We start from the raw sequence: 27530 nt of genomic DNA, 5'->3' as shown, positions 1-27530 counted from the left end.
GCTCTGAGTCCCCTACTTTTCTCTGAACACGGAGACTTCTCGCAAAGGCGCCTTCCTTAGTTTTCAAGGCGGGGAGGGCGGGGGCGGGGGAGGCGGTCACGGAAGTTCACTAGGAACGGTTCTTCCCTCCCGCTCAGCCGCCCGCCCACTAGCCGGCGACCCAGGAGGAAGACTTCCAGCAGTGAATTCCTGAGGTAACGTCCGCCCCTGCGATCCCCGCTGGGTATGGTAGTTTGCCTGGGTCTCCCAGTGCCCTCACGGAAGTACAGAGGCGGCTGGCGGAGACTACATTTCCCAGGAGCCCTCGGATAAGGGGGCGGAGCCGACTTTGGGGGCGGGGCTCAAACCGGAGGCGGTGATTGTGGCGCCTCATTCATAAATGCAGCGGCGATTCATGATGTAGTTTGAGTGGACTGAGAGGCCAGGGTACTGCGGAGCGGTAATTTGTGGGTGAAAGGAACGGGGTTGCTGGTGTGTTTGTCGCCCTCCATCAAAGAGTGTTGGCGGGGCGCGGGAGGGACCTGCTCCGGGCCTCTGAGCTGGCTCAGCGGGTCGCGGAGGGAGCCGCGGCCGGGCGACTCTGCGGCGGCGGCCGACATTAATTCTGTGGATGTCCCAGCTTAACGCTGTTCTGTGGGGAGCCTGCCTTTCAGGGACGCTCACCGCCTGTGGTTTTGGCTGTACTTCAGGCTGCTGTTTAGAAGCGCAGGGGACACGGTTCGAAAAGAAAGTGTAAAGTGGGGTTGCTTTCTCTCCTTAAGGCGGATCATCATCGATGGTCCATCAGTCAGGAGCTGTCCTTTAAAGCTTTGCTGTGGATTCGTGGTTTTCATGAACATGTTTTGGGAGACTGATAAATCATCTCCCAAATCAACTAGTTATACGGTCGGAGGGTGACTTTGGGCTAACTGTTTGTGTCCACGCAGAGAATTTATTCCTCCAAACCGCTTCAAGTATGTTTATATAGCACTCTCTGGAGGTTTCGAGGCCGTGAATTTGTTTCAAACAGATTTTGATATCCAAAAAAATCCTAGTCCACATGCTAATCCTTTCTAGACATTTTGCTATATATATATAGGTTCTTTATAGTTTGCCTGAATATTAATAATAAATAGCAGATTAAGGTGAAACAATATTTTTATTCTTATGCTGACAGTAAACAATATTTTTATTCTTATGCTGACAGTAAATACACTTTTAATACTCATGAAATTAAAATGACGGAATAGAGGTCTTTAAGTGTGGTTTGTTTTAAGGTGTTTGTTTTAAGATGCATATGTCTTGAGTGCTGCAGCACCACCCGCACTGGTCAGTATAGTAGGGAACTTTTTTTAGTTTTTTGATGTTACAAAATAACCTTGTAACTTGTCTCCTTTCTAAATTTGGATTTCAAATTTTCCTGCTAGTCTTTGAAATTTAACATAGATTACTTGGTTGAGTTTGATGAAAAGCTGTTACCTTTTAGATAGGTTTTCAACTCAAAAATAATTAGAATTAGTTTACTTAGAACAGATTTTTAAAAATTATTCAGGAATAACAGATATTCAATAAACTGCCCTAATCTTAAGTGTACTACCCAAATGTATACACCGGTGTAATTACCAGCAGGTGAAGATAATAAGATTCCCTATCAGCTCTGAAGGCAGAAGCCTCTATAACCATGAGTCTGACTTCTCTACTTATCAATTTATTTTGCCTGTTTTTGAACTTCCTATTACATGGAAACAGTATGAATCTGTTGAGACTTGGACTCAGCATTATGTTGCTGTTTGTTGCAGCAGTTTTAAAAAATTTGTGAATAGCTGTTTTCCAACTGATATCTGAGAAAAATCACACTGTCGCTTTGGTCTTTGCTTATTGAATAGCTTGCAAGCATTCCTTTTGTCCTATATTTTCTTTGAACAGTACTACAAACTGATGATTCATAGTATTTGTATATATGTTTTAACAGCTGTACCGATGACATCATTTCAGGATTCTGCTTCAGAAAATGGAGCATAAGTATTTTCAGTGTATGTTGTTACACTCAGTAAAGCAACAAGGGAAACAGCAGTCTCTTGTTTTAAAATTCCATTAAATCAGGTTTTAGTAAAATGACCCCATCTGTCTTTCAGTTCACATTAGCTACTTTCAAGTGCTAAATAGCCATATGTGATCAGTGGCTATCATAATGGACAGCACAGTTCTAGGTAATTGTGCTTTTTTGTCTTTATTTCTTATAAAGTGTTTTGCATTTTGCCTTTGTCAGTTTAACTATATCTTGGATATATTTAGGACTACCATATTGGTACTTAATAAGCTTACTTGGTTCTCTGTAACCACTGCATAATGTGAATGATGTAATTAGTTGGTCCTCCCTTAATAGACATTTAAGACATTAATCTCAGTTTATTACAAATGTTGTGAACTTGTGCCAGTATAGCACAAAATGCCTAGATGTGAAATTGCTGAGTCAAAGTTTCTGTACATTTACAGTTTGGATGGATATTGTCAAATTGCCCTTCAAAAGGTTTTTACCAGTTTACATTCCCAAGTAACACTTTATGAAAGAGTTCTTTTCCCACAAGGGGGTTTAGCAGTTTTTAGCTTTTCCAACCTGGTATGTGAAAAATATTATGTCGTTATTGTTTTAATTACTATTCAGTTGAGTGATGATGAACTTTTTTGATGTTTGGGCATCTATATTTCTTTTTCTGTTTATATCTTTTTTTTTTTTTTTCAGACACTGGTTACAAAGCTAAATACATGTTTGCCTTCAAATTGCCATTTTTCACTTTCTTTGGAGATATCCATCAGTTTGGCTGTCTATCTATCTTAAAGTCTAGAATTGTATCTGAAAAATAGTGTGACATGTTATTTCACTTTGGTACTAAATTTTCTCATTTCTCCCCTCAAGGTCAATGCTATAGTAATTCTCTACTTTCTTCATTCTCATCAACCTACAGACATGCTTTTATTTCTCCCGTCTTAAAAAATCTTTCTTTACTCTGCCTCCCTGGGCAGCTACTGTCCTATTTATTTCCTTCACTTAATAGCAAAACTCCTAGAAAGAGTTAGCTATCCTCAGTTTCTTGTTTTTTCGTGTATTCCCTCCATTCAAACTTTTTCAGCCTTCCTCTTCCCCAGGTTGCTCTTATCAAAGTTATCATGACCTTTACTTTGCTCAATTCCAAGGTCAGTTCTCAGTTCTCCTCACCCTTCATGTGTTAACAGCTTTTAACACATATCTTTCTTTTTTGAAATACTTTCTTCATTAAAAACAAAACAAAACAATAAAAAAACACTTTCTTCACTTGGCGTAAAGGACACTATACTTTCTACATCTTCTCTTTTTTGTCTACTGTTAGTCACTTTGTGATCTCAACAGGGTCAAGGCTTTAAATATCATCTATATGCTAGGGATACTCACATTTATGCTTCACAGCCTTGGCTTCATCCATGAATCCCATTCTTCTGTGAATCCCATTCTTGTGTGTCCTGCTGCTTATATGATGATGACTGGAATGTCTACTAGGCATCTTCAAATGTGCCAGGGGCACGTGGGTGGCTTAGTCAAGTGTGTGCCTTCGGCTCAGGTCATGATCTCAGGATCCTGGGATGGAGCCCTGCATCGGACTCCCTGCTCCGTGGGGAGTTGGCCTCTTCCTCTGTCCTGCCCATTGCTCGTGCAGCCCCCCAAATAATAAAATCTTGAAAAAAAAAATTCAGCTCTTGATTTCTCATTTCCCTCAAACCTGTTTCATTCCCAGTTTTCCCCATTTCAGTTAATGGCAACACTGTTCTTCCAGTTGCTTAGTCAGAAAATTTTAAGGAATGAAGGGGAGGACCCTGGTTGACCTCTGGAGGTTTGGTAGACAATAAAGGAGGGAGTCGTAAATAAGAAAATCATATGAGATTCAGAATTTAGTGGTTTTTATGGTGGAGGAAGGGAGAATCATCTGGAAGCGAAAAAGGACAATACAAAAAACACATATTCTACTCCCAGGCCCAGTGGTCCAGAGTATGGGCTGTGTAGGAAGAGGTGTTTTCAGGAAGGTGAGAAACGAGGTTGAGGATAATAGATTTTGCTAGTGATGGACTTTGGGGCTGCGTGAACATTGGACATGGAATAAAGCATGTGCATGGATATCAGAGCATTGAAGATAAAGAGTTGCTTAGGAGCCAAGTGGCTGATGTAATAAGTCTAAACACATACCGAAATTAATTCGAGAGAATTTGAGATAGATAGTGGTGATGGGACTGTAAGAATTAGTGGAGGTCATTCTGCAAGTGAAGGTTTTCAATATGAAGGCTGGGGTCTTATTCCATCCCTCATATCTGCACCACTTGTTCCTTGACCTCCACCCGGTCCTTGAGTTTATCTCCTAAAGGAGCACTCCTGTCTACCCCCTCTAAACTTGCAAATCTACTTCTCCCATATTGCTTTTATTTTTCTCCTCAGCATTTATTACTATATAGCATAGTAATACTCTTAAAAGTAATACTCTTAAAACTATAGCTTTCTTTTATATGCATGTATTTTCTTCACTAAGACTCTGATTTATTAACTGCCGTATACCGTATGCCCAGTGACTAAAATAGTATCTGGCACAGAGAAAGGACTCAATAAATACTAGGTGAGTGAAATCAGTCATACAGAGGAGGACAAGCTTATCTTCTCTGTGATGTGCCATTTAAATTTATTGCATGGTGACTGAATTACACTAGGAATTTGGTTATATTAGAGTATGATTCATACAAAGTAGCTGTCCTATTATATGAACTAATGTAATTTTGTTGTTGAGTATCGAATGAACACAAATAATATTTTATAATACTGAATTTATTTTAAATAATAGAATCTTAGTTCTGATTTAATTTTACTTAATTTTAGCAAACATTTGTCAAGTTTCTCCATTCCTTCCTAGCAGGAATGGATGGTGCTAGGCATGGGTGACTATATCTTCAAGGAACTCACAGCTTGGTAGATTATGAACACAAAGGCAGAGTACCACTAATATTGAGATGCATGCCAAAATAGTGATATCGGAGACCTCTAAGAATACAGATGAGGGTCTGCTTGGTGGGTGAGGGGCTAGAAGGGGGTTGAAGGAATTAGAGAAATGCCAGTGAAACCATGGTGGTGACTCTTGTTCTGTAAGTAGGGAGAACATGGGCTCCCCAGTTGGGCAGAGAAGCCATGTGGGACTAGGGCCAGAAGCATGAAAGTGTAATATGGGTAATATTTGATAGTTATAGTAATCAAATAACTTAGAAGATGCTCTAGTTCCTAGAGTTTTATGTGAGCTGTTTTTATTTTATTTTGTTTTATTTAGCACTTGTATAAAATCCTCAGTAATCAAATGATTAAATCAGAAGGGAACTTAGGTTTTTGATTGACTCAATTTGGATTTTTTTAAGACTGAAAAGAAACCACATAGGTTAATGCCCAACTGCTTTGCTGGTTGAAGTTTTTTGTATTTGAAATATTCAGTAGATTTTTGCACTGATTCGAGTTTTGGGTAGAATAGCTTTAACCAATGCTTTTTGTTGGCATCTTCTTTCTACAGGTTTTGGAAATTAGTAGCTCTTCAACCTTTATATTATTTAAATATAATATTATCATTGGACTAAAATGTTCCTGATGCCAACCTCTTCTGAATTGAACAATGGACAGAACTTCTTAACCCAATGGATGACCAATCCTTCTCGGGCTGGGGTCATATTAAATCGTGGGTTTCCTCTTTTGGAAGGAGATGAAGAGAAGCGAGCAAATGTAAACATTTCTACCAGTTTTCCTGTTAAAGCCACACATTTTTCAAATAGCTTCAGCCTTATAAGTGAAGAAGATTCACTTCGTGAAGTACAGAAGTTGGAGACTAACAGCCCTTATAAACTACAATCAGATAAATCTGAAACACATATAGTGTTTCCTTTAACTAAAGAAGGACCACAAATAGTGGTATGTCAAGATGCTCCTGGATACCGGGAAGACAACAAAAATGACTTTATCTCAGATCTTTCCAGTGAATGCAAAGAAGTAGCTTATAAAGACCCACTTTTTAAAAAGCTTGAACAGGTACAAAAGTATTTGGCCCAATATGTATTTATGTTATTGCAAGTTTCTGTTGATGATGAAAAGTCACCTGCTCAGGGCCTCTTGTTTCTTCCCCTTTACTATGAAATCCTCAAAACACCAAATTTTGCCTTTTGTCTAATGTGAAACATTAACAGAGGTTTGGTATGTAAGATATACCACTTGAGGTAAAAATGTCTTTAATTTTCTGTTTTACTTGGTAAAAACTAAATTAGAAATGGTTGATCAAATATTAGGGAGAAAATGTTGATCATAAATGTACTGACACCTATCCTATTTTAAGAACCCATGGATTCATATGACTTTTAATGTTTCTTAGTTGGGACAGTCGGTATGGTACCCTTCATAAAAAGATGGGATTTTGGAGTATTGGTGGTAGGTGTAGTTACTTAGGAATCTCCATTTGGAACTCTTTTTTAGAGGTGATATGGAAAGGGAGATGAAAGGTATTAAGATAAGTATAAGGAGCAAAGATCCATAAAGAAATGTAAAGTTAATTTAATCAAATAAATTTTATGTTTAAAAAGTTGAAAGAAGTACAACAGAAGAAGCAGGAACAGCTGAAGAGGCAGCAGTTAGAGCAACTACAAAGACTCATGGAAGAACAAGAGAAGCTGCTTACTATGGTGTCTGGACAACACACACTGCCAGGTATTTTTTTGCTTACATAGAACCTTCAGTTAGTACAACAGTGGACAGTTACATACATTTCTCACCTTCAGTTGTCTGACAGGTTATTTCTACCATTTCTCTATCATTTGTTGTAAACTCCAGTTTCCTTAGGGGCCTTGCAGAGAACTGTGAAATGGTGCTAGTGTTATGTAATTGGGGCAAGTGGGAGCTGTGCCATTCTGGAGCATGTGTGCCCTGCTTAATGGCATTCATATTTATTTATAATAAAATTTTAAAAAGATGTAGCAGAATAAAATATCTAGAGCCAAGTTTGGCCTGGAGCTACTGGCTTACAGTCTTTGCCTCAGGGTCATAAATGTAACTATGTGTAGAAGCCATTCTGTTCAGCAAAAGGACCATACCAGAAATGTTTTCTCTGGTGGGAGATGACAAAATTCTTTGTTGTAGGCTAGATCAATTAAAAGAAAGAATGATGTACTTATCAGGAGAAACTAAACCTGTTAAAATGTGATCTGGAGCAGTGGTTTTGAAAGTTGTTTGACCATACTGCATTATAACGAAAACATTTAAACTCATAATTTCAAAGAGATTTCATAAATCAGATCTTACTGGTGCACCTGACATGTAGCAAGGATATATTCTATTTATCTAATCCTATTCTTGGTCACTAAAAAAAATGCCAGTCATGATTCTGATGATAAAATTACTAATGGATTGTGTCCCACAGTTTGTAAAATAGTGATGTGCAGTTGCTTTTCGGTGCTCCCTTTTAAGAGACACTACTGATTCAGGAAGGTGCCTGTTCTGTTCAGAGGTTGCACTGGGCATTGAGAATACAGAAAAGAAAAGACATTGGCAGATAACTATGCAGGGTGTAGCCAGATGGGATTTGGGGAGTGGTAGTGATGAGAAATGTACCATATGAAAACTGGTTTAAGGAATAGGGTGCTTATCTTAGCAAATATAGAGAACATAGTGTGTGTCTTGAAATAGTTGAATGGTTCAGGGTTCCTTTATGAAATACATAAAGAGGATAATCAAGAGCATTTAACTAACAGCCTGTGATACTTCTTAAGGTAGAAATAGCGCTATGGTAGAACAATAGGGAAGCAGATTCTTCACAGTTCTTAATATTTAAGAACTAGCCCCATTTATTTATGGAACATTGCTTTTAGGGCAGTGGTTTTCACTATTTGGTCCTAGGACCCCTTAACACTCTTAAAATATTGAGGACCCCAGAGAGCATTTGTTACATGGGCATTTACTGATGAATTTACTGTATCAGAAATGAAAATGGAGATATTTAAAAAACAATTTTTAATTTTTAATTTTTTAAATTTCTTTTCAGTGTTCCAGAATTCATTGTTTATGCACCACACCAAGTACTCCATGCAATACATGCCCTCCATAATACCCACCACCAGGCTCACCCAGCTTCCCACCCCCCGCCCCTTCAAAACCCTCAGATTGTTTTTCAGAGTCCATAGTCTCTCATGGTTCATCTCCCCTTCCAATTTCCCTCAACTCCTTTCTCCTCTCCATCTCCCCATGTCCTCCGTGTTATTTCTTATGCTCCACAAATAAGTGAAACCATATGATAATTGACTCTCTGCCTGACTTATTTCACTCAGCAGAATCTCTTCCAGTCCCGTCCTTGCTGATACAAAAGTTGGGTATTCATCCTTTCTGATGGAGGCATAATACTCCACAGTGTATATGGACCACATCTTCCTTATCCATTCGTCTGTTGAAGAGCGTCTTGGTTCTTTCCACAGTTTGGCAGCCGTGGCCATTGCTGCTATGAACATTGGGGTACAGATGGCCCTTCTTTTCACTACATCTGTATCTTTGGGGTAAATACCCAGTAGTGCAATTGCAGGGCCATAGGGAAGCTCTATTTTTAATTTCTTAGGAATCTCCACACTGTTTTCCAAAGTGGCTGCTCCAACTTGCATTCCCACAACAGTGTAAGAGGGTTCTTTTTTCTCCACATCCTCTCCAACACACGTTGTTAACTGTTGTTAATTTTGGCCATTCTAACTGGTGTAAGGTTGTATCTCAATGTAGTTTTTTTTTTTTTTTTTTTTTTTTTTTATCTCAATGTAGTTTTGATTTGAATCTCCCTGAAGGCTAGTGATGATGAACATTTTTTCATGTGTCTGATAGCCATTTGTATGTCTTCACTGGAGAAGTCTCTGTCCATGTCTTCTGCCCATTTTTTGATATGATTATCTGTTTTGTGTGTGTTGAGTTTGAGAAGTTCTTTATAGATCCTGGATATCAGCCTTTTGTCTGTACTGTCATTTGCAAATATCTTCTCCCATTCCGTGGGCTGCCTCTTTGTTTTGTTGACTGTTTCCTTTGCTGTGCAGAAGATTTTGATCTTGTTGAAGTCCTCAAAATTCATTTTCGCTTTTGTTTCCTTTGCCTTTGGAGACCTATCTTGAAAGAAGTTGTTGTGGCTGATATCAAAGAGGTTACTGCCCATGTTCTCCCCTAGGATTCTGATGGATTCCTGCCTCACATTGAGGTCTTTTATCCATTTTGAGTTTATCTTTGTGTATGGTGTAAGAAAATGGTCGAATTTCATTCTTCTATGTATAGCTGTCCAATTCTCCCAGCACCATTTATTGAAGAGACTGTCTTTTTTCCACTGTGTATTTTTTCCTGGTTTGTTGAAATTATTTGACCATAGAATTTTGGGTCCATATCTGGGCTCTCTACTCTGTTCCACTGGTCTATGTGTCTGTTTTTATGCCAGTACCATGCTGTGTTGATCATAGCTTTGTACTAAAGCTTGAAATCAGGCAATGTGATGCCGCCAGTTTTGTTTTTCTTTTTCAACATTTCCTTAGCAATTCCGGGTCTCTTCTGATTCTATACAAATTTTAGGATTGTTTGCTCTAGCTCTTTGAAAAATGCTGGTGGAATTTTGATTGGAATGGCATTGAAAGTGTAGATTGTTCTAGGCAGTATAGACATTTTAACAATGTTTATTCTTCTGATCCACGAGCATGGAATTGTCTTCCATCGTTTTGTGTCTTCTTTGATTTCTTTCATGAGTGTTTTGTAGTTCCTCAAGTAGAGATCCTTTACCTCTTTGGTTAGGTTTATTCCCAGGTATCTTACGGTTCTTGGTGCTATAGTAAATGGAATCGATTCTCTAATTTCCCTTTCTGTATTTTCATTGTTAGTGTATAAGAAAGCAATGGATTTCTGTACATTGACTTTGTATCCTGCCCCACGTTACTGAATTGCTGTATGAGTTCTAGTAGTTTGGGGTGGAGTCTTTTGAGTTTTCCATTTAAAGTATCATGTCATCTGTAAAGAGAGAGAGTTTGACTTCTTTGATAATTTGAATACCTTTTTTTTTCTCTTTGTTGTCTGATTGCTGTTGCTAGGACTTCTAATACTATATTGAACAAGATTGGTGAGAGTGGGCATCCTTGTCGTGTTCCTGATCTCAAAGGGAAAGCTGTCAGCTTTTTCCCATTGAGGATGATATTTGCTGTGGATCATTCATAGATAGATTTGATGAAGTTGAGGAATGTTCCCTCTATCCCTATACTTTGAAGCATTTTAATCAGGAATGGATGCTGAATTTTGTCAAATTCTTTTTCTGCATTAATTGAGAGGACCTGTGGTTATTCTCTTTTCTCTTATTGATTTGTTCTATCACATTGATTGATTTGCGAATGTTGAACCACCCTTGAAACCGAGGGATGAATCCCACCTGGTCATGGTGGATAATCTTTTTAATGCACTGTTGTGTCCTATTGGCAAGGATCTTGTTGACAATCTTAGCATCCATATTCATCAGGGATATTGGTCTGAAATTCTCCTTTTTGATGGGGTCTTTGCCTGGTTTGGGGATCAGGGTAATGCTGGCTTCATAAAAAGAGTCTGGAAGTTTGCCTTCTGCTTCAATTTTTTGAAACAGCTTCAGAAGAATAGGTGTTATTTCTTCTTTGAATGTTTGGTAGAATTCCCCAGGGAATCCGTCAGGTCCTGGGCTCTTGTTTTTTGATCACTGCTTCAATCTCGTTACTAGATATTGGTCTATTCAGGCTGTCAGTTTCTTCCTGGTTCAATTTTGGAAGTTTATAGTTTTCCAGAAATGTATCCATTTCGTCTAGGTTGCTTAACTTATTGGCATATAACTGTTGATAATAATTTCTTTCTTTCTTCTTTTTTCTTTATTTATTTGAGAGAGAGAGAGAGAACAACAGAGAGAGAGAGAGAGCATGAGAGGAGAGAGGTCAGTGGGAGAAGCAGACTCCCTGCTGAGCAAGGAGCCCCATGTGGGACTCTATCCTGAGACTCCAGGATCATGACCCGAACTGAAGGCAGTGGTTTAACCAATTGAGCCTGCCAGGCATCCGATAATTTCTGATGATTGTTTCTATTTCCTTGGTGTTAGTTGTGATCTCTCCCTTTTCATTCATAATTTTATTAATTTGGGCCTTCTCTCTTTTCTTTTGAATTAGTTTGGCCAATGGTTTATCGGTCTTACTGATTCTTTAAAAAAAAACAGCTTCTAGTTTCTTCAGTGCATTCTACTATATCTCTAATTTCTATCTCATTGATCTCTGCTCTAATCTTGATTGTTTCCCTTCTTGTGTGTGGAGTTGGCTTAATTTGTTGTTGATTCTTTAGTTCTTTAAGGTGTAGAGACAACTGGTGTATTCTGGATTTTTCAATTTTTTTTTTTTTTAAAGATTTTATTTATTTGACAGACAGAGATCACAAGTAGGCAGTGAGGCAAGCAGAGAGAGAGGGGGAAGCAGACTCCCTGCTGAGCAGAGAGCCCGACGCAGAGCTCCATCCCAGGACCCTGGGATCATGACCCTAGCTGAAAGCCACCCAGGCGCCCAGAACCAAGCATTCATTTTTTTTTTTTTTTTTTTTTTTTATTTATTTATTTGACAGAGAGAGATCACAAGTAGGCAGAGAGGCAGGCAGAGAGAGAGAGGAGGAAACAGGCTCCCTGCTGAGCAGAGAGCCCGATGCGGGACTCGATCCCAGGACCCCGAGATCATGACCTGAGCCGAAGGCAGCGGCTTAACCCACTGAGCCACCCAGGCGCCCGGAACCAAGCATTCTTAAGCAAGGTGGTCTTTAGCTTCCAGGTGTTTGAATTCCTTCCAAACTTTTCCTTGTGGTTGAGCTCCAGTTTCAAAGCATTGTGATCTGAGAATATGCAGGGAATAATCTCCATCTTTTGGTATCGGTTGAGCCCTGATTTATGATCCAGTATGTGGTCTATTCTGGAGAAGGTTCATGTGCACTCAAGAAGAATGAGTATTCTGTTGTTTTAGGGTGGAATGTTTGTATATATCTATGAGGTCCCACTGGTCCAATGTGTCATTCAATGCTCTTGTTTCATTATTGATTTTCTACTTGGATGATCTATTACTGAGAGTGGCATGTTAAGTTCTCCTCTTATTAATGTTTTCATATCAATATGACTCTTTATCTTGGTTAATAGTTTTCTTATGTAATTGGCTGCTCCCATATTGGGGGCATAAATATTTACAATTGTTAGATCTTCTCGTTGAATAGTCCCTTTAATAATTATGTAGTGCCTGGGGCACCCGGGTGGCTCAGTGGGTTAAAGCCTCTGCTTTTGGCTCGGGTCATGATCCCAGGGCCCTGGGATCAAGTCCTGTGTCGGGCTCTCTGCTCCGCAGAGAGCCTGCTTCCTCTGCTCTCTCTCTCTGCCTGCCTCTCTGCCTATTTGTGATTTTTCTCTCTCTGTCAAATAAATAAAATCTTAAAAAAAAAAAAAAAAGAAAAAAGAATTATGTAGTGCCCTTCTGTATCTTTGACTACAGTCTTTAGTTTATAATCTAATTTATCTGATATGAGAATCGCTACCCCAGCCTTCTTTTGAGGCCCATTGGCATGAAAGATGCTTCTCAATCCCTTCACTTTCAGTCTGGATGTATCCTTAGGTTCCAAATGGGTCTCTCCTGTCATTTTATCCAATCTGCAACCCTGTGTTGTTTTATGGGTGCATTTAGGCCATTCACGATGAGTATGGTTATTGAGAGATATGTTTTTATTGACATCATGTTACCTTTGAAGTCTTTCTTTCTGTAGATTGTCTCCATAAATTTCTGTTCAATGATATTCTTAGGTTTTTTCTTCTTTTATAGAACCCCTCCTTTATATTTCCTGCATTGTCGGCTTGGTGGTCACATACTCTTTTAAACCTTGCCAGTCTTGGAAGCTCTTTATCTCTCCATCCATTTTGAATGTCAGTTTTGCTGGATAAAGTATTTTTGGCTGCATGTTCTTCTCATTTAGTGCCCTGAATGCATCTTGCGAGCCTTTTCTGGCTTGCCAGGTTCCTGGGGACAGGTCTGACATTATTCTGATGGGCTTTCCTCTGTTCGTAAGCAATTTCTTCACCCTAGCTGCTTTCAGGAGTCCTGTCTACAATTATGATTCATCATTTTCACAGTCAGGTGTCTCAAGGTCTTTCTAGATTTTATGATCTTGGGATCTTGGGGGGAGACCTTTCTTCTAGTACACGAATGCTGGTTGCATTCGTGAGATTGAGAAAATTTTCATGGAGAATTTATTCAACTATATCTTATAGTCTTCTTTCTTTCTCCTCCCCCTCAAGGATTCCAATAATTCTGACGTTGGAACGTTTCATGGCGTCATTTATTTCCCTAATTCTGTTTTCATGGCTTCTAAGCTCTTTGTTCCAGGCTTCCTCCTGATCCTTTTTCTCTATCTGTTTGTCCTCCAGATCACTAATTCTATCTTCTGCCTCAGTTACCCTAGCTTTTAGAGAATTTAGATTGGATTGGAACTCATTGAGAACATTGTTAACATCATCCCTGGTGGCTTTTACTTCTGCCCTAATCAATTCTATTTTGTCATCAAAGACTTTCTCCAACCTAGCTATTGCCTGGATAATTGTTAGCCTGAATTCCCTTTCTGACATACTGTCTATGTCCATATTCAATAGCTCTCATGGAGAGGGCCCAGTCTCTGAATTTTTATTTTGTTGGGCATTCCTCCTCCTAGTCATTTTGGTGAGAGATGGCTGAACAGATGTGTAGCTCAATGTATCAACCATCGTGCAGGCAAGGTGCACCCTGGAACGCTTCTGCCTGCTGGCGTCTTCTGCCCCCATAGAGATCCAGAAGTGTATAATTTTAATCTCAGGCTGATTTCATGGGTGATCAGAGTTCTTTGGTAGGTAATCAGCTCAGTTTAGGGGAGAGGTGGAAACGGCGCCTCCTCCTACTTCTCCGCCATTTTGTTTCTCAGCCAGAGCTTTTTAAAAATTAATTCACTTAAAATAATAACCAGTTACATGTTATCATAACTAACATTTTTTTAAATGAAAAGGCTTTTCTAAAAAATAAGAAGAATGGCATAGTTTTATATTTTTGAAAATCTCTGAGTTAAAAGTTCAGCTGATTCTCCTATTTGCTTCTGCATTCAGTTTCCTAAGTTATATTGTTTTGGTTGAAGCATGTGAAAAAAAATTCAGCTTCACATGGTGTTTAATTGGAAGAAGGAAAGAGGAATACTATAATAGCCTTTTGAAGTAATTGTGGTTCTTTCTTTGATATTGTATCCAAACCTAAGTTAGTAGTGATTCACAGTATGGAGTCTGAAACCATATTCATGCACTTTTTTATACTCTATTACATAAATTATATTGGAATATCTTGACATTTTGAATGGCTCTTTTATTTTGCATGATCTGGTGAAATTGTGCATTGATTATTTGGGAAATAGTGGTTCATGGACTTATGTGGGTCTTTAAAATACTAACATTTCAATATGTAATATAAAAAAATTATATCCATTAATGCCACTATAGATTTCATCATGAAAGTCCTCGAGTATTATGAGACTGTCAAGATCATGGTGGTACACATGTTTAATGAGTCCTCATTTTTACTTGAAGGTTTGAATTTTACCATTCTTAGCAAATACTGTCAGTTATTTTCCTTGAAGCGACTGGTTCACTCGTTTCATTTTTGAGAAAATACCTGCCAAGTACCAAGTTTAAATCACGATAGTTTGTCTCTCTCTTTTTTTTTTTTTAAGATAAAGATAATGTTCTTTGAGAGAAGTGGCTAGTTGAGCTTACAACTGCAAAAAAAAAAAAAAAAAAAAAAAGGCACAGCCATGTCTTGGTTTGCAGCAGAAATGATTTATGCATACTTTCTGTTTTGTCCAGTAGAATATTCAAAAGACATGTACTCAACAGTTAAAATTCAATTAAAAAATTAATAATTTTTGTAACTTTAGGACATTCTTAAGTAAAACAGGTTTTTTCTTTCTTTTTTTTTTTTCTTAAACTGCAAGTGCTTGGTAGTAACTCATAGAGTGATTGCTAGCACAGTTGGGTGCTCCTGTCCTGCTTTCGAGTGAAACCAGCAGTTTCCATTTTTCTCTTGCACCATCAGTGCAGGTGTCAGCAAGGTGAAAAAGGCAAATATTGTCTTAATATTTTATGAAAATAGATTTGGCCTGGGGGTGCCCTGAAAGGATTTTAGAGACCTTCAGGGGTTTGCAGACCACACTTTGTGAGTTGCCACGTTGAGCTTTTGGACTTTTATCAAAGACATCTTCAGTCTGAAGTGGGATGACTGTCAGTCAAAAATGTGAATGGGGAGAGTATTGTTATAAAAGAAAGGATGTAGAACCTGATAATCAGAGAGGACCTACCTATTTTCCAGTTTTATTTGTGGGCTGGAGGTGAGGCCGATGGGTATGAGAGATAGGTAGCCTGGCTCTTTTTATGTTTTATTAAACATTTCCCATTGTGTTTCTTCTTCATCTTTTTTTTTTTTAAAGATAAATTGCTTTTTAAAATATTTTTTATAAATTTGACAAAGAGAAACAGCTAGAGAGGAAACATAAGCAGGGGGAAGTGGGAGAGGGTGAAGCAGGCTTCTCGCTGAGCAGGGAGCTTGATCCCAGGACTCTGGGATCATGACCTGTGCCAAAGGCAGATGCTTAACCACTGAGCCAACCAGGTGCGCCCCCCCTTTTTTAAGATTTAAGAAAAAGATTTATTTATTTTAGAGAGAGCACATGCATATGTACAAGAAGCAGGGCAAGGGATAGGGAGGGCAGAGGGAGAGAATCTTCAAGCAGACTCATCATTGAGCACAGAGCCCGATACAGGGTTTCATTCTATGATCCATGAGATCATGACCTGAGCTGAAACCAGGAGTTGAACCCTCAACTGACTGAGCCATCCAGATGCCCCTAAAGATTTTTTAATCTCTGCAACCAGTGTGGGGCTTGAATTCATAACCCCAAGACCAGAAATCATACGCTTTACTGACTGAGCCAGCCTGATGCCCCTTCACTTCTAAATTTAGTTGAGACATTCTGGGAGAAGAGAAGAATAGTAGGAGGATTTCAAGGGGATGGTACAGCAACTAGGATGGAGTTTTGACATCTACCCTTCAAGAATTACAAATTAGAGATATATAGCAGGGGAATCTCTGTGTTTATTTCCCAACCAGAGACTCAAGAAAACAGTGAAATGGTAATACAGGAAATTTAGAAACTACAGAGAAGTACAAAAGTCACCTATAATTCTACTGCCTGAAGATACCAAAATGTTAACAGTAATCTAGAGGAAAGGTGCTTTTATAGGCCGTGACACAGGGCCTATTTGTCATTGGGGAATTATTCCAATCATTTTGTAGCCATCTGCCTTGGCACTCTCCGTGTTTGTCACGGGGCTGCAGAGTTGACAATTCCAGCAGTGCTTCTCTTCTCATGGAACATGAATCAGGCAGTGCCTTCCAGAATCAGGCAGTGTTGCAGCTCTGCAAGGTGTACACTGTCTGCACAGGAATTGCAGTGTAAATAAATTATGCAAGAGTCATTTTTAGACTTAAAATTTCATGATTTTAAACAGAATTTCCTAATATGGAAGAAACAAATACTTTAATCACTTTAGAGAAAACCTGGTGGGTAGGGATTAATAAAGGAGAGAAAATGTTCTAAGAAGTCATTAGTTTTGGTGATGTTTTTAATTGCCAGGTTTAACCCCACTGCCTGATGATCAGAGCGAGAGGTATAGATCTCCAGGAAATTCAGCCACCATAGAGAAAGAGAAAACCACACCCTTCTTACCATCGTATATCTACCAGAATCAAACCCTAGAGAAAACGCACACTTCCAGCATTTTATTTGATGAACAAAACAACTTTTGTAGAACTACTCATCCAGATTTAGTCTTAACTTCAAAAAGTGGTGCTTCTCTCAATTTGTTTGGTGAGGCACAATATCAAGAAACACTTCTGAAAAAAAGTGATTTGAAGGAAGAAAACCATAACCATTCTTTAGGTAAGTTACTTATATTTTTCTCTTCTGTACCTAATTAGGAGTGTTTCCAAGCTGTGCTAAGATAAGAAAAGTCCTTTCTGCATTTTTTCTTGTCCTCTGTGGCTTTTATTATGAGCCCCTACATATTGCACAGCCACTGAGCCTGGATTGGATATAGAACTGGACATAGAGTTTGTGACTTTCCAAGAAAAATTGCAGTACTCATGCTGACTTTAGACCTCCCTGTCACATGGGGTCTTCAAAAAGGGAGGCAATGAGTTCCTTTTATACCATTTCTCTTTGAGAGCTTAGAAATAGGGTTTTTTTTTTTTTAATATTTTATTTGTTTATTTGACAGAGACACAGTAAGAGAGGGAACACAGCAGAGGGAATGGGAGAGGGAGAAGCAGGCTCCACACAGAGCAGGGAGCCCAATGCGGAGCTTGATCCCAGGACCCTGGGATCTTGACCTGAGCTGAAGGCAGATGCTTAATGACTGAGCCACCCAGGCACTCGAAGAGCTTAGAAATAGCTTGAGGTTGATTTAAAACATACATGGTGGTTGTGGTGGGGAAGCATGACAGAAGATGGAAAATGTGAGAAATAGGTTGGTGATGGCAGTTATTTTTCAGAAAAGAAATCTCCTGCAACCCCAAACATTCCATTTGTCCTCAGTGCATCTCTTTATTCCCAGTATCTAGCACATTTCTGCCAGAGAACCAGCAGTGTCTGATGGTCTAAACTTATGGAGCTCTCATGGCATTTTCTTCTGGTCTTTTTTTCCTAACTCCTATTTCTGTGCCCCACTCCTCCCTCCACTTTTTTTTTTTTTTTTAAACATTTTGTAACCATAGAATATTGTATAATTGTGTTCCTTGCCCTCTCAACATGGAAAATGCTTATGGTACATTCCATAATCTCCATAACCATAATTTTAATGGTCTCATCATTATGCTAGTCATCAAATAATATATCAGTATTTAATGTTCTTTGAAGTAGGGCTGACTTGTTTCCAATATTTTAAATTTAAATTTAATTCTCAATTTTAATGGTGTTTTCATGAATATGTTCTTTGGGGTAAGTTATAAAAAATACAGATAATACTACTTAGGGTTAGGCACTTTTGTGCACAATATTTTATTTCTAATTTAGAATAATTCCTTTGTATGGAAAGGTCTAATGCCTTTAAACATTTTTTTAAACATTATACTCTCTTAACCTTTTATTTTGGGAAATTTCAAACATCCAGAAAACTTGAAAGTCCACTGCAGTGATTAGCAGTAGATCTCAATTCAGCAGTTAATTTTTGCCATGTTTACTTTGTCTTTATATATTTGTATGTGTTATATATATTTATACCTATATCTATATCTCTGTCTATATTTATGTATAATTTGTTCAGTCATTTCATTGCAAGTAATATGCAGATATTATGTTACATCATTTTAAAAATTTCAGCATACATCAAGTGAAAAATTAGGACATTCTTCTGTATAATCCCAGTAATATTCTGTAATATTCAAATCCATTTTAGAATTCCTGCTATTGTCCCAAAAATGTCCTTTGAAGTTTTAAAATTTGATTTAATTTAATTTGATTTAATTAAATTATTTGACAGAGAGAGACACAGTAAAAGAGGGAATACAAGCAAGGGGAGTGGGAGAGGGAGAAGCAGGCTTCCCACTGAACAGGGAGCCTGATGTGGGGTTCAGTCCCAGGACCCTGGGATCATGACATGAGCCAAAGGCAGATGCTTAATGACTGAGCCACCCAGGTTTCCCCCCCATTTTTTTTTTTTTAAAACAGGATCCAGTCAAGTTCATCTATTATATTTTGTTGTTATAGCTCTTTAGTAATTTTTAATTTAGAAAAGCCCACACTTGGGGTGCCTGGGTGGCTCAGTGGGTTGAAACCTCTGCTTTCGGCTCGGGTCATGGTCCTAGGGTCCTGGGCTTGAGCCCTGCATCGGGCTCTCTGCTTGGCGGGGAGCCTGCTTCCTCCTCTCTCTCTGCCTCTCTGCCTACTTGTGATTTCTGTCTGTCAAGTAAATAAATAAAATCTTTAAAAGAAAAAAAAAGAAAAGCCTACACTTTTTTTCATAACATTAACCTTTTGAAGAATGTAACTTATTCAATTAGGATTTTGTAGTTTATGTCTGTGATAGTAAAGAAATCCTTGAGAGCTCTAAAATCTTTAGCATATGTTACTTTTTTTTTTTTTTTTAAGGTTTATTTATCTCAGAGAGCATGCGTTCAAAGGGTGGGTGGAAGGGGCAGAAGGGGGAGAGAAGCAGATTCCCTGCTGAGCACAGAACCCATTGCAGGGCTCCATCTCACAACTCTAAGACCATGACATGAGCTGAAGTTAAGAGTTGGATGCCCTACTGGCTGAGCCACCCAGGTACCCCTAGCATATGTTACTTTTGATAAATATTTTTTTAGCATAGTAACTTGTAAAATTATCAAGTTTTAGGACTTTATTTTTTGCAACTAAATTTTCCTAATTTTTATCCTAGGAGAAGGTGTTTTACCATGTTGGGAAAAGGTGACTGAACCGATTGAGGAAGGGAATGATGTGAATGTAAAAAAAATTGGTGATTCTTCAGAAGTGGCTAATACTGAAGAAAGGTATCCTCCATGTTGAAAGGAATAAGAAGAATGACAGTTTAATTTAATAGTCAGCTATTAAGATAGAGCACTTTCTCTTTTCTTTGAAAGATGCATGGTTTTCTTGTTTTTGCTTGAATATGCTTTTAAGTATGATGTCAAAGATAAAACTTATCACATATTTTCACTGATAGTGCTTAGGGAAATATATCAGTTCAAGTAGATTTGACATAGTTTTGGAAAAACTGAGCAAAGTTTTTTCACCAAAGAGAAAAAAATCTGGATAAAATTAAACTTCTCTCAAATAGTTAAATAAATCCCATTTTGGCAAAGAGAAACAAATTAATATTGAGTCTCACATTTGGTGTTACCGCTAAACTATAATTGGGTAAGTCTGGTAACAGAATTTAAAAATTTATGACAAAGATAAAATATCAATATTGAAGTTTATTATTTTCTTAAATATTTGAAATATTTTAGTGTATGTTATGGAAAGGAAAATTACGTCTGATTATTGCTTTATCTACATTGTCAATGCTCTTTATCTTAAAGATATATATTTGAAATTTTTAAAATGTATTTTAAAGTGATGCAGTGAATATGATATTTCAAAAGTTAATCTACAGGCAATAGATGGGTATAGAAGGGTTTTTTCAAGTCATGTGGAGTGTTGCCTTCTCTGTATTTCAGGAGATGGGGTGGGATTATAGCTTTCATTGGATTTTCAAAGGGGATCGGTGACTTTGAGAAAGGTTAGTTCTTAGTGTAGTCAGGGGTATCTGTGTCAGGCACACTAAGTGTCAAATACCACATCTTAATTTGCATGTTAAATAATTATTTTTATGATTAGACCTATTAAAGCTGCTATCAGAGAAAGGAAACAGACATTTGAAGACTACTTAGAAGAACAAATTCGGCTGGAAGAACAAGAACTGAAACGAAGGCAACTAAGGGTAGGCATTGCCACTATTTTGATTAAGTTCATTAAGGCTTTAGAGATTTGTTTGTAATTTTTTTTTAAAATAACTTTGAGATAACTTGGATATACCAGAATTAATTCAAATATTGTTCTCTATTTAAGGAAGCCGAAGGATCGTTCCTAATCAAAGCAAAACCAAAACAACCATTCTTGAAACGAGGAGAAGGTTTAGCTAGATTTACTAATGCTAAATCTAAGTCTCAGAAAGGAAGAGAAAATAAACTAGTGACTAATCAGAGCACTCCAGAGGACCAACCTGTGTTTAAAATGGATAGACAACAATTCCAGCGGAAAACTGCTCTTATAAATAAAGAACTGTGTACAGAGAACCCGCTTGTTAAAAAGAACAATAAAGGTAGAGCCAAGAGTGATTTCGTCACAGTTAGCCAGAAGCCTAAAGTGCTTAAGAGTAGTAACAGGAAAAGTCTTCCTCCAACAGGATTGAAAATACCTGGAGGGAAGAAATATGATGGGCAATTTAGAGATCAGATCAAATTAGAAAAAAAAGTTGAGTCTAATAATAGAGAAAATGTACCTGAGTGTGCAAAACTTTGTGATACTGGTTGCAAAGTCTGGAATAAGACACAAGGTAAAGACAAACTTCCTTTTTCAGCAGGACTGGTCAGCTACATGTGTTCGAATAGCCCAAAACACGAGACCTTGGAAAAGTCAGAATCTTCTCTTGACATTTCTCTTCAGAAAAAATTAGAGAATTGGGAACGAGAAAAGGAAAAGGAAAATTTAGAGTTAGATGAATTTTTGTTTTTGGAACAAGCTGCTGATGAAATATCATTTTCCAGTAATTCCTCATTTGTACTGAAGATCTTAGAGAGAGACCAGCAGATCTGCAAAGGCCACCGGCTGTCTTCCACCCCTGTCAAAGCTGTGCAGCCGCAGATGGTGACACTGGATCCTGTTACTCAATGTAACCACAATGAGGCTTCAGGCTGTACTGAACCTGAACATGAGGGTGAGTGTGAGGTCACACCCAACCAATCTGATTCAGTCTCCTCACCTGAAGGGTGTAGGGAACAGTCATGTAAAGTCAGTAGGAAAGCACTCCAAATGAGCACTTCTGAAAATCAGACTCAGTGGAATGTAAGTGATGATGAAGGTGTCACCAACAGTGACAGTAGCACTGACTCTGAGGAGCAACTTGATGTTACTATAAAACCATCAACTGAGGATAAAGAGAGAGGTTTCAGCAGCAGAGAAGACAGTCCACAAGTTTGTGATGGTAAGGACCCTTTTAGGGACACTGGGATTCAAGAAGAAGATAAAAGGAGAGATGTTGATTTAGATCTGTCTGATAAGGATTATAGTAGTGATGAGTCTGTCACTATAGAAATCTTGAAAAACAAAGTTTCTGAGTCCTCAAGAAGACCCTCATCCATAAGTATGAGTAAAATTGACTTTGACGATGAAAGAACTTGGACAGACCTTGAAGAGAATTCATTTAAGCATGATGCTTTTCTGGGGAATGACTCTATTTATGGGACTCCTCAAACAGCCTGCCCTAAGAGTGAAATATGTGTGTCGGACAAAACAATAAAGAGGAAAGTTGCACCGGTCAAGAAGGGAAAGGACTTGAGCAAACCCAGTAGGAGCATAAGCCCTCCTCCTACATCGGATCTCATGATGAAATTCTTCCCTGCTTTGAAACCAAAACCAAAATCAGATTCACACTTGGGAAATGAACCCAAGTTAAACCCAAGTCAAGACCAACCACTTGGTAAGTCAGCATTATAAAATGTATCAGAATGTTCTAAGTTTCACTTTTACCTTATTAGTCTGCTATTGGAATGCTTAAAATCCTTTCCTTTCTAGTTGCTCAGTATAAGTCTAATTAGGAAATTTGTTAAAATTTTATTTATTTTGTGGGCCTAAATAATAACCACTAGTATAAGACTCAGATGGATTGTGATTTCAGATTTTTTAAGTTTAAGCCTATGCCCTATTCTCAAGGCTTTAAAATTAATTTGTTGTAAAGTGAGATAACACTTTTGTAGCCAAAGAGTACCCAGTTTATGGTTTGTGTTGCTGTAAGATGAACCTTTGTGCTCTTTTAAAAATGATTATGTTTTTACTTAGTTTTTTTACTACCTCATGCACTACCTTGCTAAATAGGACCAAGAAGAAATACAGTAAAATTGAAGTTTCCTTTCTTTCCTGGACCTGCCCTCCTAGTTCCCTTTCCTAGTTTTGTAGGTTCCTAGAGGAACCATTTCCTTTGTGTATTCTAAAAAGATTCTGTGTGTGTGAAAGCATATGGGTGAGTGGGTATATAACCTTTCTACACAAATGACTTTTTTTTTATATATACAATTTTTCAACTTTTTTTTTTTTTTTTTTAGAGATTTTAGGAGAGAGGTGCACATGATCGTGTAGAAGGGGGGAAAGAAGGAGAAGGGACAGAGGGAGAGGGAGAAGCAGATTCCCCATTGAGGACAGAGCCCTCTGCCCATGCTCAAGGACCTCAGGACCCTGAGATCATGATTTGAGCCAAAGGCAGATGCTTAATCAACTGAGCCACCCAGACGCCTTCACCTGATTTATAATAAATTTTGAAGATTGTTCTTTTCCACATATATATCTGCTTATTGCATTTAATGGCTTTGTAGTACTCTGTTAATGTGATGGGCTTTTAAAATTATTGAAATAGTGAAATATTGAAAAACTCCTTTCTATTATATTATAAATTCTGAATGACTAGCAAAGCGTAGGTGCTTTAAAATATAAATTATAACTTAAACTATTTAAAAAGTACTCTGATTTTAAAAGTAGTACTTTTTGCAGAAAGTTTGGAAGCTTAAAAAATATAGAATGAAAAATGTTTATAACTAAACTATCCAAAGGTAGGTGTGGTGTCATTTTGGGGTATTTCCTTCCGGTCATTTTTCCTATGTATTTTTAATATGGTACAGTTATTTGTACTTTTAAGTTACCTTATTTTTTTTGACCAAGTGTATAATACATATTGGCTATATTTTTAAAACTCTGTGTATTTTTAAAAAATATTTATTTATTTATTTGAGAGAGAGAGCACACCAGTTGAGCACTCCCTGTTGAGCAGGGAGCCCCATGCGGGGCTTAATCCCAGGACCCTGGGATCATAACCTAAGCCAGAGGCAGATGCTTACAATTGAGCCACCCAGGTGCCCTTTTTCATGTATTTTAAAAATGGTTGCAGAACACTGTATGAATGCAACATTGTTTTATTCAATAATTTCCTTATTCCTTATTGTTGAATACTTAAATTATTTTTCACTATTAGAAATAACACTGTAATGTATATTTTTGTGCAAAAATCAGTTTTTCAAAGGGGTAATAGAAGGACAGAAGCATTGACTATTTTACTCTTTTAAATAGCAAATTTGGTATGGAAAAATTCTTAATTTATATTTCTGTGCATAGTGGAGGTAAACTTTGATTTTGGTGTTGATTAATGTTTTAGATGTCTTGTGAATCACTTATTAATGTTCTTAAGCTATTTGTATATGTGCATATATTTATTAATTTTTAAAAGATTTATTTATTTTTAAAGATTTATTTATTTTAGAGAGAGAACACATGCAAGCATGTGTAAATGGGGGGAGGGGCAAAGGAAGAGGGAGACTTCTTGAACAGACTCCTTGCTGAGCGGGGGAGCCTGATGTAGGGCTTGATCCTAGGACCATGAGATCATGACATTAGCAGAAACCAAGAGTTAGACACTCAACCAACTGAGCCACCCAGGTGTCCGTATTTAATTATTTGAGAGAGGGAGCATTTGAGCAGGGGGTGCGGCCTGGAGAGGGGAGAGGGAAAGAAGGGAACTCCCCACTGAGCATGGAGCCCAACACATGGGCTCTCATGAACCCAAGGTCATGACCTGAACCAAAACTGAGAGTCAGTCATTTAACTGGCTCTATAAAGAGTCCTAAATGTACATATTTAAAATTGAAGTATAATTGATGTACAACATCCTGTTAGTTTCAGGTGTACATTATAGTGATTTAATATTTTTATACATTATAAAATGATCCCATGATAAGTTTAGTTACCATCTGTTACCCTACAAATGTCTTTCAATAGTGACTGTTAACAAAAAATATATGTATTGGGGCGCCTGGGTGGCTCAGTGGATTAAGCCTCTGCCTTCGGCTCAGGTCATGATCTCAGGGTCCTGGAATTGAGCCCCACATGGGGCTCTCTGCTCAGCAGGGAGCCTGCTTCCCCCTCTCTCTCTGCCTGCCTCTCTGCCTACTTGTGATCTCTCTCTATCAAATAAATAAATAAAAATCTTAAAAAAATATATATATATATATTAGATGTTAAAAACATTATTTGAATTTCTTTTTATATGTAATGTTAATTCATTGTCCGATTGATACTCTTGAGGTTGAATAATGTTTTTCTTAAATTTAGATTGGTTTCATCTGGATAGTTAGGCCAATATAATTTTTGTTGTTGTTATTAGAAGCATTGTTTCTTATGCATTTTAATAGTACCAATGTTGACAGTATTTTTGCCTCTTAAAGCTAACTATTGTTCTTGCTGCTGAAGGCCTTTTGTGAAATTCAATATATATGGCCTATGTTATAGGTGACAGTGTTCGATCTCAAGTTTTGAGAGAGAAAGTTATTGAATTGGAAACAGAAATAGAAAAATTTAAAGCTGAGAACACATCTTTAGCTAAACTTCGCATTGAACGGGAAAGTGCCTTGGAAAAACTTAGGTAAGTTTGCATCTATAAGTTGGGAAAAAATATAATGATTGAGTTTTCAAGATGATATGTAAAGTATTTGAAATAATTTTTGCCAATCCAACAAAATAAAATAAAAAAGTGAAATATTTTTCTTTGAAATCTTAACTGCATAAAAATTTTTTAATTAAAATGACCCATTGTAGTCAGAAATGTGTTAAAAGGGGAATTCTTTTAGTTGAGGACATTACAAATTGAATTTTGAAAAGGATTTTAAAAAAAAATATTTATTTATTTGATAGAGAGAGATCATAAGTAGGCAAATAGGCAGGCAGAGAGAAAGGGGGAAGCAGGCTCCCTGCTGAGCAGAGACTCAGCCCTGATGCAGGGCTCGAACCAAGGACCCTGAGATCATGACCTGAGGTGAAGGCAGAGGATTTAACCCACTGAGCCACCCAGGCGCACCTTGAAAAGCATTTTGAAGCTGTTAATTCAAGTGCTACCTTGGCCATTGCATAAGTTTTCTAGGGCTACTGTAACAACATATAGTTGATTCTGAACAATGTGGAGGTTAGGGGCTCCATCCCCCTGTACAGCCAAAAAGCCACATAAAATTTTTGACTCCCTAAAAACTTTGCTACTAATAACATACTGCTGCCTGGAAGTCTTAACGATAGTGTACAGTTGATTAACACATGGTTTGTTACATGTGTTATATACATATACTTGTAATAAAGTAAGGTAAAGAAAATGTTAATAAACTTGTAAGGAATAGAAAATACACTTACAGTACTGTACTGTAAAAATTTGTATGTAAATGGATCCATGTAGTTCAAACCCATGTCGTTCAAGGATCAACTGTCTACACAAACTAAGTGGCTTAAAACAACAGGAATTTACTCTGTCAGTCCTTGGGTTTACTTGGTTTATCGTTGGACATTTGGGTTGTTTCTACCTTTTGATTATCGTGAATAATGCTATTAACGTTGGTGAGTAAATACCTGTTCAGGTTGTTAGTTCTTTTGGGTATATACCCAGGGATGGAATTGCTGGGTCATATGGTAATTTTATACTTAATTTTTTTGAGGAACCATGATACTGAGTGGTTACACCAGTTTACATCACATTAACTGATTTGATATATTGAGCCAGCCTTCACTTCCAGGGATGAATCCCACTAGGTCATGGTGTAAATCCTTTTAAAGTGCTGTTGGATTTGGTTTGCTAGTATTTATTGAGGATTTTTATATATGTTTGCATCAGGGGTTGTCCCATAGTTTTCTTGTGGTGTCATTGTCTGGCTTTGGTGTCCAAGTGACTGCCCTCATGAAATGCGTTTGAAAGTATTTCTTCCCTTTTTTGGAAGAGTTTAGGCAGAATGGGTATTAATTATTTTTTGAATATTTGCTGGAATTTACTTGTGAAGCTATCTGGTCCTGAACTATTCTTTCTTGGGAGGTTTTTGATTACTGATTCAATTTCCTCATTATTGTTCTGTTCAGGCTTTCTGGTTCTTCTTGATTCAGTTTTGGTAGGTTGTGTATTTCTAGGAATTTATCTGTTTCTTCTAGATTATCCAGTTTGGGGAATATTATTGCTCACAATATGATCTTTTTTATTTCTGGTGGCATCTATAGTAAAGTGTCCTCTTTATGATTTTATTTGAGTTTTTTTCTCTTTCTTAGGTCTAGTAGGGGTTTGTTGATTTTGTGTTTTTTCCTTCTGAGACTTCCACAATGAATGTATTGGATCTCATGGGCTTTCTTCATTCTTGTTCATTCTTTTTCTTTTTTTTCCCTCTAACTGACCTCAAATTACGTGTCTTTGAGTCAGATTCTTTCTTCTGCTTGACTAAGTCTGTTGTTGAAGCTCTCTATTGTATTTTTTTCACTTTATTGATTGTATTCTTCAGCTCCAGAATTTCTGGTTTTTTAAGTTTTATTTATTTATTTTTAAGTAATCTCTACACCCCACATGGTGCTCACACTCATGAAACCTGAGATCAAGAGTCACATGCTCCCCTGACTGAGCCAGCCAGGTGCCCCCTCTTTTTAAAGTTTATTTATTTATTTAGTTTTTAATAACTGTGGTTTTAAAAAAAATGATTTCTATCTCTTTGTTGAGCATCTTGTTTTCTTTCGTGTATTGCTGATTTTGTTGAGTTATCTGTGTTCTCTTATAGTTTGCTGAGCTGCTTTAAAATAGTTATTTTGAATTCTTTGTCAGGCA

The 27530-nt window shown here is 37.6% G+C and overlaps 1 protein-coding gene across 2 annotated transcripts in view; it reads left to right on the top strand.

The window, feature by feature from the left end:
• Positions 1 to 355: 355 nt before the first annotated feature.
• CENPJ (centromere protein J) overlaps positions 356 to 27530 on the top strand; it is a 62503-nt gene continuing 35328 nt past the window's right edge. For both annotated transcript variants that reach the window (XM_059377633.1, XM_059377632.1), the window contains exons 1-8: positions 356 to 439; positions 5550 to 6058; positions 6604 to 6727; positions 16748 to 17053; positions 19548 to 19659; positions 20489 to 20591; positions 20720 to 22349; positions 25202 to 25334. In XM_059377633.1, the coding sequence (XP_059233616.1) occupies positions 5615 to 6058; positions 6604 to 6727; positions 16748 to 17053; positions 19548 to 19659; positions 20489 to 20591; positions 20720 to 22349; positions 25202 to 25334 (2852 nt within the window). In that variant the 5' untranslated portion in view covers positions 356 to 439; positions 5550 to 5614. The remainder of the gene's footprint in view (positions 440 to 5549; positions 6059 to 6603; positions 6728 to 16747; positions 17054 to 19547; positions 19660 to 20488; positions 20592 to 20719; positions 22350 to 25201; positions 25335 to 27530) is intronic.

Source organism: Mustela nigripes, chromosome 15 (assembly GCF_022355385.1).
Source record: "Mustela nigripes isolate SB6536 chromosome 15, MUSNIG.SB6536, whole genome shotgun sequence".
Lineage (NCBI taxonomy): Eukaryota > Metazoa > Chordata > Mammalia > Carnivora > Mustelidae > Mustela > Mustela nigripes.
This window is presented reverse-complemented; position numbering and strand designations above follow the sequence as displayed.